General features: G+C 39.3%; 1 protein-coding gene across 1 annotated transcript; it reads left to right on the top strand.

Moving 5' to 3' along the window:
• Nucleotides 1-846: 846 nt before the first annotated feature.
• LOC145774403 (kelch-like protein 12) lies at nt 847-15,033 on the top strand. Its single transcript, XM_082585652.1, has 8 exons — nt 847-900; nt 3,427-3,499; nt 7,800-7,923; nt 8,429-8,582; nt 8,820-9,037; nt 10,899-11,048; nt 11,430-11,529; nt 12,810-15,033. Exons 2-8 carry the CDS (start codon nt 3,441-3,443, stop codon nt 13,187-13,189), a joined length of 1,185 nt encoding a protein of 394 aa, XP_082441778.1. The 5' UTR covers nt 847-900; nt 3,427-3,440; the 3' UTR covers nt 13,190-15,033.
• The last annotated feature ends 1,814 nt before the right edge of the window (nt 15,034-16,847 follow it).

Here is a 16,847-nt window from a genome sequence, read left to right as displayed (position 1 = left end):
GCCGCTCGGCTTCTGATCAACGAAGCTGACGAACAAGACATCTCTGCGGCTACTTGGGCGGACCATAAATGGAATTCTGAATGGAGGTCAAGCACCACCAGACTCCATTCATTCATCCCCGACGCCGACACACGCCCCACCGGCCTGACACTACAGAGACAGGCATGGGTGCGCCTCAACCGTCTCCATATGGGCGTCGGGCTTTTCCGCTCAACCATGCACCAATGGGGAATGGCTTCTTCCTCCTTCTGTGAATGTGGTGCCGAGGAACAGACCGCAGACCACATCATCAATGACTGTACCATCTTCAAGCCACCTAATGGAGTGGAAGGTCTGCGCGTCATGGATGATGAAACTAAAGACTGGCTGCTCTCTAGCAGCCTTCCAGTGTAGTCCGGGAACATCGTGAATCTGGGGTGGTAAAAGGATAGACCCTTGGCCCCAGAAGCTCAGACGACGACGAGCGACTTCGGCTTTTTTTAATTTTTTCTCTCAATCTTTTCAGGGTACAAACTGACTGTACGAATGGTTCAAGGTACAAACTAGGTTGCACCCAGAAAATGTCATATATGCTCAAGTTCTTACAATTTGCTTACAATAGCAGTCAGTGATCCAGTGTAGCTATCAATCATTTTATTTTTCGTCATTAACACGTCCGGGACGGAAAAGATACTACTAACTACAAAAGTCGATATAGACCTACCAGCACGTTAATGAATTAGCTATCTCCCAATGTGAGGCTATATGTTGTTCACAAGCAAATGTATATGATGTAAACAATTCAGTCTTCACAGGATATCCTTAAAAGTAAGCTTTGAAAGATTTTAATTCTTTGCAACTACATCTGTTTACCAAGAAACTGCAAAATTTCGTTTGTGTTTTACTGAAATTATATCTGAGGTGAGTGATGCTGTATGAATACGGTAGCTGATTTTTCAAAAAAGATAAAAACTTTTGAATGTGTAGGCTTTCGCACGGAAAGATAAATATAGTAAATAAAAAACATCTAAGAGCAGCATCTAATGGATGGAATAATTCCCCGGCAACAAGACTTCAACAGTCGGAAACTTCACTATGTCGGTAACACCTAGAACATCACACGGCCAGGGCGAAAGAGAAAATTGAATTGAGTCCTGTCTTTGTCATGAGTTACCATGGGGGAGTAGGGGAGACAGGTTATACCTGAGACAGGTATATAAGTCTCCCCCACCCCCCTTGGTAACTCATGACAAAGACAGGACTCAATTCAATTTTCTCTTTCGCCCTGGCCAGGTGATGTTCTAGTCTTTATCCACTATGTCAATCTCGGTGACCAGGCCTGCGCCAGTGATTCAAAGCCTCTACGTCTACATAGTCTATAACAGTGGTTCTCAAACTTTTTCAAAAAATTTGTTGAACGGTTCCCTTGCGATTTTTTTCAACGACTCACGGTCCACCAAAAACTTAAGGCAAATTAGCGCAAAAACTGTAAACAATAATTTATTTGTAACATGCAATTAAAAGTGCACACGTCAATAAAATGGGTGCACCTGCTTGGGTGTTATCAGTTCTATGTTAGGTTCCGTTTAGTTCAATATGATCTTGATATAATGCATTACATCCAACATGTTTTGAGCTAGGTATCAATGTGACATTGACTTCTGTATCTTTGTCACAACCTGCGACAAAATTTTTTCCGATAGCTCAGATATTCTCCTACTTACAGTGTCGTTTGACAGAGACACTTGCTTCAGCTTTTAAGCTTCAGATTCTCCCAAAACGTTTGATACAATAACTTGGCAACAAGGCAAGATCAGTTTGCTGGTGTGAGGCTTCTTAGCGATAGCTATTTTTCTTGCAACTTTGTAGGAGGCCCTTAAACCCTGCAGTATTTTCCTTCCATTGATCTCTAGTGCTATCAAATCTTGACCTAACTAAACTATTGGCTTGCCGTTTAAAAAAATCTGCATCTTTGTTTTGATAATCTGGATGATGTGTTACCAAATGTCTTTTCAGCTTGCTAGGTTTTAGAGCAGAACTTGCTAAAACTTCACAGCATAACACGCACTGAGGCTTTTCTCCTCCAAAATGTGTCACAGTGAAACCAAATTGAACATAGGAATCATTGAATTTTAATTTTTTTCGAGGCTGAGCCATTTTCACTTTTTGTACTCAAATTTAAGTTAAAAATTCAATTAGTAAAGTTATTAATTTTTGGCTAATCTGACTAAGGCTAAAATAGCTAAAAGTTCGGAAAGGCATTCAATTCAAAAAAAATTAATCAATTTCGCTTAACTCCTTTTTAGTCAAGTATATTTCGTAACTCTGTTCTTGATCTGGTAAACACTAGTGTAGGAGTACGTCACCACTATGGACTCCTTGATGTCCACAAAGGCGATAGAAACAAAACAAAGGCTATCACAATGAAACGAAAGGCCGGGCTTAAAACACTGTGTAAAGGGATGCCAAGCCAGCTTACTAAAATATATCTTTTAACTTTGGTATGAAAAATAAGTTGCCTGAAAAGTTTTTACTTTCCACAAATTTTGTTTCTTCGGGATCGTGTTAATTTTTTTGGAAGGTGCTTCGCGGTTGCAGAAAATTGTCTCGCGGACCCCAGTTTGAGAACCGCTGGTCTACAAGTATGCGAAACTGCCAGGATTAAGCTCTGCAAGAAGCTTTCCCAGTCCGACGATAAAGGTTTAATCAATCACATCGAGTTGGTGTTTAGATCACTATTAATTTATTGCATTATTAACAATTTGCTAATGTATATACCATATAAAATATGCGTTTTTTGTCATAAGTTTGTTAATTACTTTGAAATGTAAAAATGCCAAAAATGGCCTATATTTTTGAGCAAAAGTAATAGTTTGTTTAGTTTAGCATTACTTACGATATTGTTATAATTCAATAATTTCAATTTTGAAGTTATTTTCAGGAAATTAGTATTTTTATTTCCTTTTGCGACCTAGGTGTCAATATAAATGCATTTGCGACCTACGTGTCAATATAAATAAGACACTAAGCTTAATCAAAGACTATTTTAATTCAGTGAAATAGCGTTGTGGTTATGACGTCATCACCTTTCTCGCCCCCCAAGGTTTTTTGAAAAGTCGGCGCCTATGATAGTGATTCTAACTTTTCTCGCCTGGTATTTGTCTGCGAGAAAATACTGTCTTCATTAGTTTTCTAAAAAATGCAAGTTAAATTTGTATGATTTCTGTGTGTCTGTGGGCCAAAAATAACACATTGTGCAACAACAGACATGGACCATAAACGTCTTGCGGGCCTGATTTGGCTCTCGAGCTGGACTTTGGACACCCCTGCTTCAAAACATGAGACCTGGTGTTTGTCCCTGCGAGCAGGGGTTTGCCAGTTTTTGCAGACCGTTTGTCATGCTTTCTGATTGTTAGGTAATAATCAGTGCATTTTTATATGTTGCAGAGAAATCATACAAAATGGGATTCAAGCAATTTAAAAGCACACACATGGAAGACATCATGCACAAGCTGAACGAGTAATTACATATTCTATAGATTTTTCCATTTCATATGTTCACATTGTTAACTGGTCATCATAATTGCAACTTTGCAAAGCAGAAAAGGAAATGAAATTACTTTAGGTTTTAAATGGAATGTATTTATATTTTCACCATAATATTGGTATGATGTCAAATTTAAACATTCATAACTTTAATGCTTAATATTTTTTATGTATCTTGGATTTAATGTATAATGTAGGCCAGGGGTGTGTAACCTTTATTACAAGGGGGCCAGATATAAATATCTGGGTGAAACCGCGGCCGCACGTTTATTTAACATATGCTTTCTAGTAGCTGCAGGCACAAAAAAGTAGTTTTTTGTTATTCATGTTATTCTTATGGCATTATTAGGGGTTTTCTTGCAGAAATAATAAGTTGACACATAAATTTCTGAGGAATACTGCTATTCAAATTTATTGTCACACCGACTTTGAGCGAGTTCGGTGAGAAATTTGCAGCTGGCTTGTTTTCCTGACGACTTTTTCCAAATTGACTATGGAAGTGCTCGCAATTCAAAGTCCATTTTCCAAGTGTTTGTATGTCAGAACCGATCAATATTGAGATGTTATGACACCCATTTTAGAAAAAAATTGTTTGCACAAATACGTTGAGCCAAAAAGAGCCATTTTCGAAGCCATGAATTTTTTCAAATGTGAAAAGTCATCTTGGTTGAGATGTTTTCTGTAAAAATCGCCAAGAGTCATTTCTAAATACTTTGCTTTCAAATCCGTTTTCTCTTGAAGATCAATCAGTTTAAATTGGATATCAGCTGGTGCTTTATCGCTGTCCGACGGTGTCCGTGTTGAGTGGCGAAGAGAATATATCAAACAAATGTTCATGAGATTTGAATTCCTTGAAATGAGCCAAAAATTCATACAATAATTAATTTTTCAAGTTGGTCTGCAAATTCAGTTTTCTTAAGATGTATTCCATAGTCTTTCAAAGCTGGAAAGTGGAAAAGATTTCCTGTCTGTATGTGGGCTTTTCAAAGTCATAATTTGTTCATAAAGCCTTTTATGTGACCATACATTTCATTCGCATACTGATTTTTTCGCTGCAGTCTTGTATTGAGATCATTCAGGTGCGTAGTTATAACAACCAAGAAAACTAGATTGCATATCCAATTTTTGTTTTCCATTACAGCTATTGGGTGCCCTTTAAGTTTCAAAAAATTTACGACTTCTTTCCGCAGTTTGTAAAATGGTCGCAACATGCAGCCCTTGCTTATCCAACGCACCTCGGAAAAGTACAGTAGATCTTTATGTGTTGTGTTGAGATCATCCAGGAACTTTTGAAACTGACGATGGTTGGAGCCCTCGTGCTCGAATGAAATTTACTGCCTTAATAACCGGGCTCAAGCAAGACATGTTTGAACTTCAAGCATTTTGCGCACAGGTTTTGCTGGTGAATGACAACTTACAATAAAAAATTGCTTTGTCATTATCGGTTTTCTTTCCCTCAAGGCACACTTCAAGAGACCTATGAATCCAATGCCAGTTCCGGACATGGATCAAGAACCATCAGCTGCGATTCCGCATAAGCTGGAAAAGTCTTGTTCGAACTTGTCAAAAGCATCAATTACTTCAGTGAAGATGTCAGCACCAGTTGTCATGCCCTTCATTGACTGTAGTGACAGAAGTCCACCCTTTTTACAAATATGGCCAACTGTGCTGATGGTTAACAGAAGGTGCGAAATGTACAATAATCCATTCTACAATGAACTGTTCACACGCACCAGACTAAACTAAATTATAAACACCTTTTGCGGGCCGCACACAATTCAAAATTGGCACATCTTTGCGGGCCGCACAATTTTTCTTCGCGGGCCGCACGTTGCACACCCCTGATGTAGGCTACAGTGCTACACCACGGTGTAGTCTACGCATAAAACTGACTCTTAAAGTATGCTCTAGTTTCAGGCCTTTTGTTGGTAACACTTCTCCTTGCTGCTGGAATTGGCTGATTTTCCAAATAGGTTGTCTATTTTGAGCATAATCCCATTTACAGTAGGCCCATGCCCTACGTCCACACCAGTGGTTCCCAAACTGCGTCACAACCCAAGCATGGGTTGCAAGGGGTCAAAAAATTGGCTGTGCTGAAGAAACCAAAATGACTTAGAAAAAAAGTTTAAAAAAATGATAAAGTGCTAAAATTGTTTATCCAGGTTGTCCGTGTCTTGGGTCACGAGATATTCACCAAACTCAGATTGAGGTCACACTTGAAAAATTTAAGGTACCACTGGTCGAGACACCAGAGCAAGGATGGTAAACCGCTGACCGCGGGTCACCACACATTTTCAGTGACCAACTTGTTTTTTTAATAATAACAAAGCGTAAACAAATATTTCTGCAAAAAATAAATGTTTTACTAAATATTTGTAATAAGGCCTCTCTGTATTTTAATCTACAGCAGTATTGTAACTAACGGCCATATAGCAGTCTGACGCAACTAAGCAGTTGTGCTGTGGCATTACCACTGGCAAGAAACTTGGTGCTTATAATGTACGTCAATCAAGCTACTGTGCTGTTGATCATTAATTAATGTATGGTATAATCTGTTGGGGTCGTGCGTCCAAAACGGAACTGTATCCTTTAAATCTGGTACACAATCGCATCATTCGCTGTTTAAACTTCACCAAGATTAAGGACAGAATTCCCACCAAATCTCTTTTCAATAAAATCAACTTGCTACAAGTCGAAGACATATTTTTAATAGAAGTATGTAAGTTTGTTTATAAATGCAATAAAGGACATCTACCAGCAATTTTTTTTGAGTACTTTCGTCCTAGTAATGAAACTCATATAACACCAGAGGTGCTAAGAAAGATTTACTTTTTAAACCAAGAATGCATACAAAGCTTGGCCAACGTTCAATTAAATTTCTTGGAACAAACACTTGGAACAAGTTACCGGAACAGCTAAGAAAAGCTCAAACAATTAGTATGTTTTCTAAAAAATTAAAACTGCACTTAATGTCTGGGAATAAGTAACTAATATAATACCATCAAACTGTTTCTGCGTATTGTCACCGTATTTCGCTAATTATTGTAGCCTATATTCGCTTTTGTCTTACCAGTATGCTGTGTTGTGTGTTGTATGTATATATATGCCACTTTGTATTTCTACATCATTTCTGTACTCCTATTTTCATAATGTACTGTTAAATTTCGCATGTATATTGTTTTTTTTTTGTTTTTTTTATGTTGTAGCCTATACTTTAACTCCGACACCGTTCAATGTCAAATAAGCTAAAACACCACACGGGTGTGGCAGACTTGATGACCAGTCGGTCCTTCTGCCACTCCCATCATCATCAGCAAAATGCTTAGCACACATTATAATCCTGTATTGTTTTTTTGTTGTTTTTTTTTTCACATGTGCTGATGATGCAAAATAAAAGAACTTCTTCTTCTTCTTCTTCTTCTTCATTAGCAAGTTATTTTGCTTGTTTTCATACCTTATTTACAAATTGGAACTTTCTGCCTAATTCATTTGAAACCTTGGAAGGACTCATGGTATGGTAGCTTTTTTGGTATTGCTTATGTCTTCATATTCGTGTGAGTTTTTATTTACACTAGCTGGAGACATATATCTGTATTACAATTACTACATGCACAACTATTCACACTCATCTTAAACCTTTCAAGGTTTCCTACATTTTGACATACTGGTATCTCGATTGTTGCAGCTAGTACTATCTTTTTCGTTCCAGACACATTTATAACGAAATATATGATGAATTTGATACAATTAAGTACCCGGATTCGTCTCAGCTCAGATTCGAGAGCTGCATGTGTAAAGCTAAAACTGCACATTATCAGCCAAGAATAGTAAGGCTTGCAGAGAAGGTGCAGCAGCTGCCAGCAAGTTATGCACATTAACTTGCATTTTAATGTATGATTCATTTTTGTTAAAGATGAAGCTCTTTTTTGTCACTCTTGCGGCAAAATGGATTTGCCATTCCTCATTCCTTTATAGTCTACTTTAGTCTTTGTATTAAAAAAAAAGTGTTTAAAATACTCTTTTGGTTTTGGCAAAACAATACTGGTATTTAAGGCAGTTGGACACAAATGACGAGAGACAAATGTTGCATTGAAATAAAATTTCAAAAGTTTTCTCAGTTTATCAACCTCAAAAATACTTTTTGTTTCCACTAATTTTTAATGCAGTTATTCAAATTGTGTGTAATAAAGCTGTGTTGATGGATGCTCTTTGGAGTGAAACTACTGACATTTAAAAATAACAGTTTAATTGATATTTAAATTTATTGAAATTAGAGAAAGGAAATCTGGAAATGGTTATTGTGATGTCACTTTGACGGTTGGAAATGATGAGTTTTCCAGCCACAAATGTATTCTTGGAGCATTTTCTACTTTTTATCAAAAGCTTTTCTCTTCAGAGGTAAACCTTGTATTAGACTTTATTTGTTCGTAGTGTGGTGGAAAAGTGGTTACACATTAAGCTCTGATTACAGTATAAAATATGGTGTCACTGTGCAGTGTGCAAGAATTAAACTCTAAGTTTTCTGTTACTTACAGTGCTTTCATAGTTTGTGATCATATCGAACGCGTTCTTAATAGTTCAAGTAAATAATCTTAATTAGTCAAGCTCAAAGGGTGAAGTTGTGGCATAGCTGTATGGACTAAAACATTTTGGGGGATCAAAACATTCCCATATTTGTGCGCTTTCTTTGAAACTTCTATAAAACAAAATCGACAAGATTGAATGTACCCAATATAAGTTAAAATTGTTTTCACTTGAAATTTGATTAATTAAGCTAAAAAGCATTTTCGTGTCTGTTCTACACCCGATTGTTTATTTCTGCAAACTCATTTATTCTTCATCTCATCATCTTGGTAAACTCGCAGTGCTATGATCTAGCTTTGTTTATTTTGTGAATTCCCAGATGAAGGAAAAGTATGATAGTAAAGCGAATATCCATGGAGTGAAAGAGGATACAATGGAAGCTGTTTTAAACTTTATCTATACATGTGAAGTGACGGTCACAAGTGACAATGTGTACAATTTGCTTGAAGCTGCAAATTATTTGCTAATTCCACGTAAGTGTATTCTATTTAAAAAAAATAAACTAACCTTTGTTGTGTTCCATAAATGTGAAAAGAAAAAATATTTCCCACAATCTGATTATGAATAACGAGTTTTTTTGTTTTTAGGTACGCTATGCCAAAAATGTCGGCACTACTGCAGAAATTATCATTTCTAACTTTTTGGTGAATATTTTTTCAGCAATCTTTATGGTACAATAAGGTTATTCATTGGTGTTCGTTGTTGTTTAGATCTCAAGCAATGTTGCATCGAATTTCTTCTTGATGAAATTGATGCAACAAACTGTTTAACAATTCAACCATTTTCGAAAATGTACGATCTGGACCAAGTAGTGGCAAAAGCAAACATTGTCATTGCTGAGAACTTTGAATCAGTCATCGACGGAATAGAATTCAAAGAGCTAACACCAGACGTGATGTTTGAAGTGATGCAATTGGAAGAGAAAAAGGTTTGTAGGTTTATTTCTAATCATTAGTTTAAACATATTTTTGACTTTAAACATATTTTGATAACTTCACAATGTAAATGTTACCGACCTGTTTTAACCTGATGCTGCGAGTTCGCTGCGGTAATAGCGAATTCCACTAGCTTTCGGAACACAGTTCCCTAGTCATGTGCTATGACGAATAGCACACAATTTATGACATGACTCGTCAAAGTACATAACTAGGGAGTAGGGAACTGTGTTCCGAAAGGTAGTGCAATTCGCTATTACCACAGCGAACTCGCAGCATCAGGCTAAAACTGGTCGTTAATGTCTACATTATGAAGTAAGCAACGATCATGCTGAGCTAAAAGTGAAACTCAATCTATTGCAGATTTTGATAATCACAAATGCCACAAACAAAATTGAACCAGACTGCTCTGAGCTCGCCAGGCATTTTATTTGCGAACATAGTATTTGTTCTTTGGCAAGTCACATAATCGTATCTGTTCTCCATAGTAAACACATTAAGGCAGCGGTGCCCAAAGTGCGGCCCGCGAGAACACTATTTGCGGCCCCCGTCTGGACTCTAGAATATATATACAATATTAAAGCTTAGACCGAATTTCAAGGAAAAATGAGTAAATAGTTTAATGCGGCCGCCAAGACTCGTAAAATGCGGCAGGTGGCTAAAAACACTTTGGGCGCTAAGCTATAGATAATTGGCGGGTGCCCGGTGCCCTACTGCACTGAGAAAATGTCAATGATCACAGAATCAATAAAAACACCTACTAGTGGATTCTACTCTTTTGTGAGTCGATTTGAACCAGCCAGAAGATCTTTTTAGTACCGTATTTTACGGACCATAAGGCGCACCGGACTATAAGGCGCACTGTCAATAAATTGCTTTGATTAGTTTTTTGTTCATACATAAGGCGCACCGGACTATAAGGCGCACCGGACCATAAGGCGCACCGGACCATATATAATAGTATATCGGTACTGGTTTTGAGTGTAGGCAATAAAGCACTACCGCACTTGATCCATACATAAGGCACATCGGACCATAAGGCGCACGATCAATTTATGAGGAAAAAAAAGAATTTAAAGTGCGCCTTATGGTCCGTAAAATACGGTAATGTAATGTAATTTTTATGTATGGAATGGCCCGTTTCGGTGAGTCCGTTTCGGTGAGTCCGATTCGGTGAGTCCGATCCCTTGACGGGGGATTTTTTATTTATTTTTTTTAATTATTGGGTACCGTAGCTTAATTATTATTGCCGTTTTAGGGTTAGGGGTTTGGGGTTAGAGTTAGGGGTTAGAGGTTAGGAACTCACCGAATCAGACTCACCGAATCGGACTCCCCGAATAGTAGCAGACCCTTTTATGTAATGCCGATACTTACAGAAAAGCTAAAATTGCTAACTGCTGTTCAGATCCAGAAGTGTGATGATGATGATATGAATATAATAGATGCGTTCTACTGGTTGAAATTAATCTAAACTATCACAAGATGTGTAAGGTGATAATCTGCTTTTATTCCGACGTTTCGTCAATCAGACACGACAGACTTTTTCAGGAAACTAGGTCAGGTAGTGACTACCTGTCTAGCATGGCAAAACACAGAACCATGTTGCTGTGTAAACCAACCAAACATGCAAAATTAAATACAAATTCCAAACAAAAATTATCGCGCGCAAATTTTGAAACTAGAAAAAGACTTTAAACGTTATCAATCAACAAGAAACTTAAATAACGGCAGAGCGGAGAGAGATTTGTTTGCTTGGCCATAAACTGCTTTCAGATATTGTAGTCGACACTTCACATCTTCTGTGACGTAACGTGTTTGTGGGGAAATCCAACAATAATTGATGACATCATGCAGGTATCCTCGGAAGAAAATGTTTTTCATGCGCTCATAAGTTGGGTCAAACATGACGTCACTACACGTAAGAAGCACATGGTTAAACTTTTAAGTTTTGTTGAACTTGGAAAACTATCCTGGAATTTCTTGCAAGATGTGGCGCTAAAACAGGTAAATTTGACAAATGTTGCAATTAATAATCACCAACTAACATGTAGAACACACAGTGAGCATATGCTGGTATGATAATTCTTATATGTTTGTAAGTGACATGGTTATGCTTGGCAAAAAAGATGAAGTACAGGATGCGTAAATACCATCAAAACGGTGCTGCTCACTACCCATTCAATAAAGTCACTAATGTGAGCACTTTAAAGTTCCTTGAATCACTTTCATGTCAAAGCATGAAGTAAAGTTAATTTTTTTGCTTTGAATAGATATGTTTAGCCATTAATGCAGCTGAATAGCTCTGCAATTATATGGCTGATGAATTATGACTATGACATTAAACTTGTGTGTGGATATTTGCTAAAGTTCCTCTCAATTTACCAGGAATTGATTATGACTTCATTTGAATGTACAACTGTTTTACTTCAATCTGCAATTCGACGTGGTGCTGCAACTGAAGTTCTTCCTACTTTAGCAAAGGAAGGTTTGGACAAACTTTTTGGTTTAAATGTCTTTTTATTGTCTGTTACAGTTGTTCATCGTTCAATAAGTCACAATATCCGACGGCTTTTCTGACCCACAAAGTTAGGTGTTGCATTAATGTTGAAAGTATTTCAAAGCGGAGTCATGTGATTTAAACAAGCGGTTTGTTTACCGCTTGTTTGTTTGACGTTTATTGACAACCAATTGAAACCGCTTGTTTATTGACGTAATCCGAAGCAGACAAAAAGTCCCCCCTGGTCAAGGAAGAGATTTCAAAACCACTTGAAGATATCGCGAACCCTTCAATTTCGGCCCAATCGTCTGTTGCCCAGCTGGTGGCGCCATGTCCCATCCCAGTGCCACGGTCTGTCATTGATCTTGACAAACCTTTTGCCCCCCAGACCCCTCTTTCGGTGCCCCAGTCCGTTCTCGATATGGACAAGCCCTGTCCAGTCTCAGAATACACTGAAGGTTACAACAAACCACCCATTCCTCTCCCTAGAGGGGTATTTGATGCAAACAAACCATGGGTTAAAGAGAACCCCAAAAAGGGTCTGCAAGCACAGTGCTGCAAACTTTCAGCTACCAAGCACGACGATACCTGATCCAAATAGCGCACAAGCCCCCCAACCACGTATCGCAGCAGTCCCCCAGCCACGTATCGCAACAGCTCCCCAACCACGTAGCGCACAAGCCCCCCAACCACGTAGCGCAACAGCTCCCCAACCATGTAGCGCACAAGCCCCCCAACCACATATCGCGACAGCCCCCCAACCACATATCGCAAAATCCCCTCAACCACATAGCGCAACAGCCCCCCAACCACATAGCGCAACAGCCCCTCAACCACATAGCGCAACAGCCCCCCAACCACGTAGCGCAACAGCTTCTCAACCAAGAAGCGTGGCAACCCCTCAACCACGCAGCACGACGATCCCTCAGCCACGCAGTGCGAAAATTCCTCAACCGTTGACTCACTCTTCAGAACGAGCATGGGATGCCAGATTGTCGTTGGAAAGCTCAAGTAAGAAATATTTTTGTTTATCGTCATCCAAATTCTGTCTGTTCCCCTCTAGTGGGGTAGCCAATTCGTTCCTGGCAGCGATTACTTTCACCACTTTTCTCCATCTCATTCTGTTCCATATCTTCCTCCTTTAATCCGTCCTTGTTTGTCTCATTCTTCACCTATTGTTTCTATATTCGTTTTTTCCATTTACCCTTACAAGTTGGTCTATTGATTTTGATCAACTTGCGTTATCACATAATTTTTTTGATTTTCAGCTTCATTCCATCACCGTAATGAGGAAATCGATGCGCCACATATTCACTACCCTCCCGCTGATAATACAGAAGAATACACTGTAGCCCCTGAGCCTGCCGACCTCCAAGTCCGCTTTCCATCCAGCCCTGCCTACCCCTTTCAACAGAACCCATCTTCACCCCCAACAACCCATGACGGCCTCCCTTTTACCCCAGGTCCTATGGAACAACTCATCGACATGGGTTGCTGTGACATCGACATGAACAAGCAACTCCTCGCCGCTTTCCAGGGGGACCTTGCTCGGGTCATCAACGCTCTTGTCTATAAGGGTGGTGACGACAACACCAACTCAGGCCCGGATTTAGGAAGGGGGCAGGTGCCCCGGGCCCCCGACTTTTGAAGGGCCCCCCTACGTGGAAAAAATGTTATTTTATGTTTTATTTTTCTTTCAGCCTTTGAAGTTTCTGCAAAATGTTTGTGCAGTGCAGTGCTGGATTAATGCTACTGTAGACGTAGTTTTTCGCGCCGTAGGCCCAAAATTTTTTTTTGCGCGGGGGCCCCCCCGATCTAAATGTGCCCCGGGCCCCCCATCAGCTAAATCCGGCCCTGCACCAACTCCTTCTCTTTGGGCGACAATAGAGATGACGGCAGCTTCGTAGCTTGAGATCTTCTTGCTAAGCTCAACTGCTTGTAAATTGTTATTAATCCAGTACGTCCCAGCCACTAGAAGTTGCCTTTTTAACATCGTTTCAAAGTAGTAACTTTTGCCGTCTGGGCTAACAAAGCAACATGTAGTAAAGAGTAGTTTTATTTGCTATTGGTAATCTGAATTCAGTGTGATTGATGATGATGATGATTATGTGCCTGATCTGATACAGACGTTGGCGATCATGGTCTTCCAAACTTCTCTGTCATTTGCCATTCGTATAAAATCGTTCGTTTTAACTGTTGTGTTTGTGGCCCATTGATTCAAGCTGTTTAAATAAGTTAATCTTTGTCGACCTCTGCTTCTTTTTCCCTGTATCATCCCCAATATGTGTGATTGCGGTTGCCAAATGAAATCATGTTGACAGCACTTGATTTAAATTACATTATGGTATGGTTTAATTGACGTTGTTACAATGCGCCTTTGTAAATATGTCCATAGATTTGGCCACTGTCCATAATGCAATTGACCTTGTTTCTGTGGTTAGTAGCTTTTTACATTGATTCAACGTCTGCAGACGTTGAGTCAGTGTAAAAAGCGACTGGTTTGCTGTCTGGCGAGCATGCCACACTTTGTCATCTCTGACGTAGTGGTTGTTTTAGTTGTTTTCTTTTGAAATTCCTTTTGTTTTAAAATTGCTGTCTTTAAACCTTTCTTACAACAAACCAGAACCAGCCTAGTATCTCAACATTAATTTCTTGGCTGGTGGAACACAGTAGTTGAAAAATGTTCTTGGTGATTTGGTTTGCTTTGGTCTTCACTACCATGGGATCACCCGATGTGGTTTAGTTTGATGTTATGTTACTTTTTTAATGACGTTATGTTGTAAAAACTTTGCACCGATATTTGACGAGTGTGATTGTAAAAATGCCTTTTAATGTATTCTTGTTTAGCCCTTGAAGTGAGACAAAAATGATTTGACTACGGAGATTGATTGAGTTTACAAAACAGAGTTTGAAAATTTTCGAAATCAGTTTTTCTTGTCTAGAAGTTTATTTGTTTTGGACCGTTAAATTATGTACATTTTCCTTCAATAGTTTTTGCATCTTTTCAGTTTATCACTGCTTTTGTAAGATTGTAAGAGCTTGTGCATGGTGACTTGATTCTGATTGTTACCCCGCGGAATTCATTAAATTCCCAGTAACTTTTGTGTGCAAACCATGTGGTCCAGATAGCGGATCAATCAAATGGAAATATGTCAATTAAACCGCTTTTTCCCTACACCATTCAGCCGTTTTAATTGCTTCTAATAAATGCAGCTTGTGCATATTGCTTCAGAAATCTACGTGATCACTTCAGTGGCACTCCCACACATCAAAATCCGTTATTTTTACATTCAACGTTTGCAAACGTTGAATCAATGTAAAAATGACGGATTTTGTTGCCTGGGTCTGTCTCAAATTTTTTTTAAATGTATGGTTTTGTGATGGCTCCTACATATGGTGACTGGAATTGTACAGTATCTTTATTCTCGCACTTTAGCAAGCATTGTGTCCATGCTATGATAATAAAGAGTATAATCCTTGCATTGTCGTAAAAACGAAATTGAAGAGTCCATCTTCGCGTTGACTTTCACAAATATCAAGTGACTTACCAAGACTTGTGTGAGCAACGACCGGCTAGCCACGTTTCTGTAGAGACGTTATTTTTGACGCAAAGTATCTGCCAAAACTGATTAAAAAGTGTGTCTAATCCACCTTTAAGTTGAAACTTAGTCATGGCTTCCTCACTTTGAGTTTGTAAGTGATCAGAATTAGCCGGACAGCGTTTTCTTGATCAGCTCAGTTATCGCTCACTGAACTCCCTATTCAACCAGTTGCAATAGTTCAGGCACGCACGAAATAACAATTTGAAGTTTTCGTTTGATGAACGCTCAAGCATATCCACTGAAGCGATTAACTGCGTGAATCCCTTGATCATTCCCAATATTTAACTGCGTGGTAAAATTTTTCGCATTACTGCGTCATGTCACCGGATTGAAATTGGCAGTCTGAGAGCAACTGTTCAAATTAAGCATGAATAGCTCCTGACAGCCGAGACACAATGCAACGGACATTGGTAGTTGGTTTGGTTTTGAATCTTTATCCTTGGACTGACAAAGCCTTGGTAGGTTAGTTATTCATGATAGTTGCGCATACTTGTGGAGGCTATTCATGATAGTTTCGCATACCTGCAGGGCCGATTACCGAGATAGACAGAGTGAATTTTTTCCGATTGTTGAAGTGTTGTTGCCGGGGAATTATTTACTACGTGCGGCTGAATGGAGAGCAGTCCTGAGATGCGTTGCTCAAGCGCACACCCCGAGAGTCGAACCAACGCCGCGTGATCTTGAGCCGGGCGCGTAACAATTGAGCTAACGGGGCGGTAGTTTTTGGATGGCCGTGCTTTAAGGGTGTCCTGATATTGCTCGGCAGGCGATTTATATTCTATTACACAAGCTCACTTGTGATAATCGGCATTTTCCGCACTGATCAAGACAGTGTACAAAAAGTCTCTGACAGAAGTAGTTGGTTGGTTTTGAATCTTTATCCTCGGACTGACAAAGCCTTGATTGGTTATTCCTGGTAGTTTCGCATACTTGTAGTGGCTCTTGACGCAGGGTTGGTTACCGAGATTGGCGGAGTGAGGTTTCCGATTGTTGAAGTGCTGTTTCCTGGAAATTATTCCATTCACCAGGTGCAGCTGAACGGAGAGCAGCCCTGAAATGCGTTGCTCAAGCGCACACCCCGAGAGTCGAACTTGCGCCGCGTGACACACATTTCAGATTGTATTAAAGCTAAATGATTTTATTGGCACACATTGATTAAAATAAAGATACAGTAGAATTCGCCTATAACGGCTTCGTTTATAACGTCAATTTGCCTATTACGTCACATTTCGCTCGGTCCCGGCAGAATTCCTATCTTTTATGTACATTGTAGTTCGGCTACAACAGCATCGTCTATAACGTCAATTCGCATGTAACAGCACCCTTTATTGGTCCCCAGACGTCTTTTGTTCGTTTATAACGTCACTTTAAGCCATCACCTTCACCACGAACGGTCAGTCTTTTAATCCAGTTAGCGCTGCTGCTTGCAAAATGTTTTCCCTTTATTTTGTTACGTCGTTCGCAGCAGGAACTTTAATTAACTGAATTAACTTTTTTCCCCGCGTGAAAAACTATCACGTGTAAAAAGCAGGGCCTATGAGAGGGGGTACGGCGTACCCTTGAGGGCCCAGGCCTGTGTTTGTTGGGGGGCCCGAAATTGTGGTTTTATAGTTTACGCGCAAAAATGTTTATTTAAAACCATCCTAAACGATTGATTTCAAGCATAAAAGTTACTTCTTTCTAAAAGTTACTTCTTTACTAAAA

The sequence above is a fragment of the Aplidium turbinatum genome, chromosome 7 (assembly GCF_918807975.1).
Source record: "Aplidium turbinatum chromosome 7, kaAplTurb1.1, whole genome shotgun sequence".
NCBI lineage: Eukaryota > Metazoa > Chordata > Ascidiacea > Aplousobranchia > Polyclinidae > Aplidium > Aplidium turbinatum.
This window is presented reverse-complemented; position numbering and strand designations above follow the sequence as displayed.

Coding starts and splice junctions, on each gene's coding strand:
- LOC145774403 (XM_082585652.1), top strand. CDS start 3,441: ATGGGATTCAAGCAATTTAAAAGCACACACATGGAAGACATCATGCAC. Junction 3,500..7,799: donor ATCATGCACAAGCTGAACGA/GTAATTACATAT, acceptor TATTGAAATTAG/AGAAAGGAAATCTGGAAATG. Junction 11,530..12,809: donor TCCTACTTTAGCAAAGGAAG/GTTTGGACAAAC, acceptor TTTGATTTTCAG/CTTCATTCCATCACCGTAAT.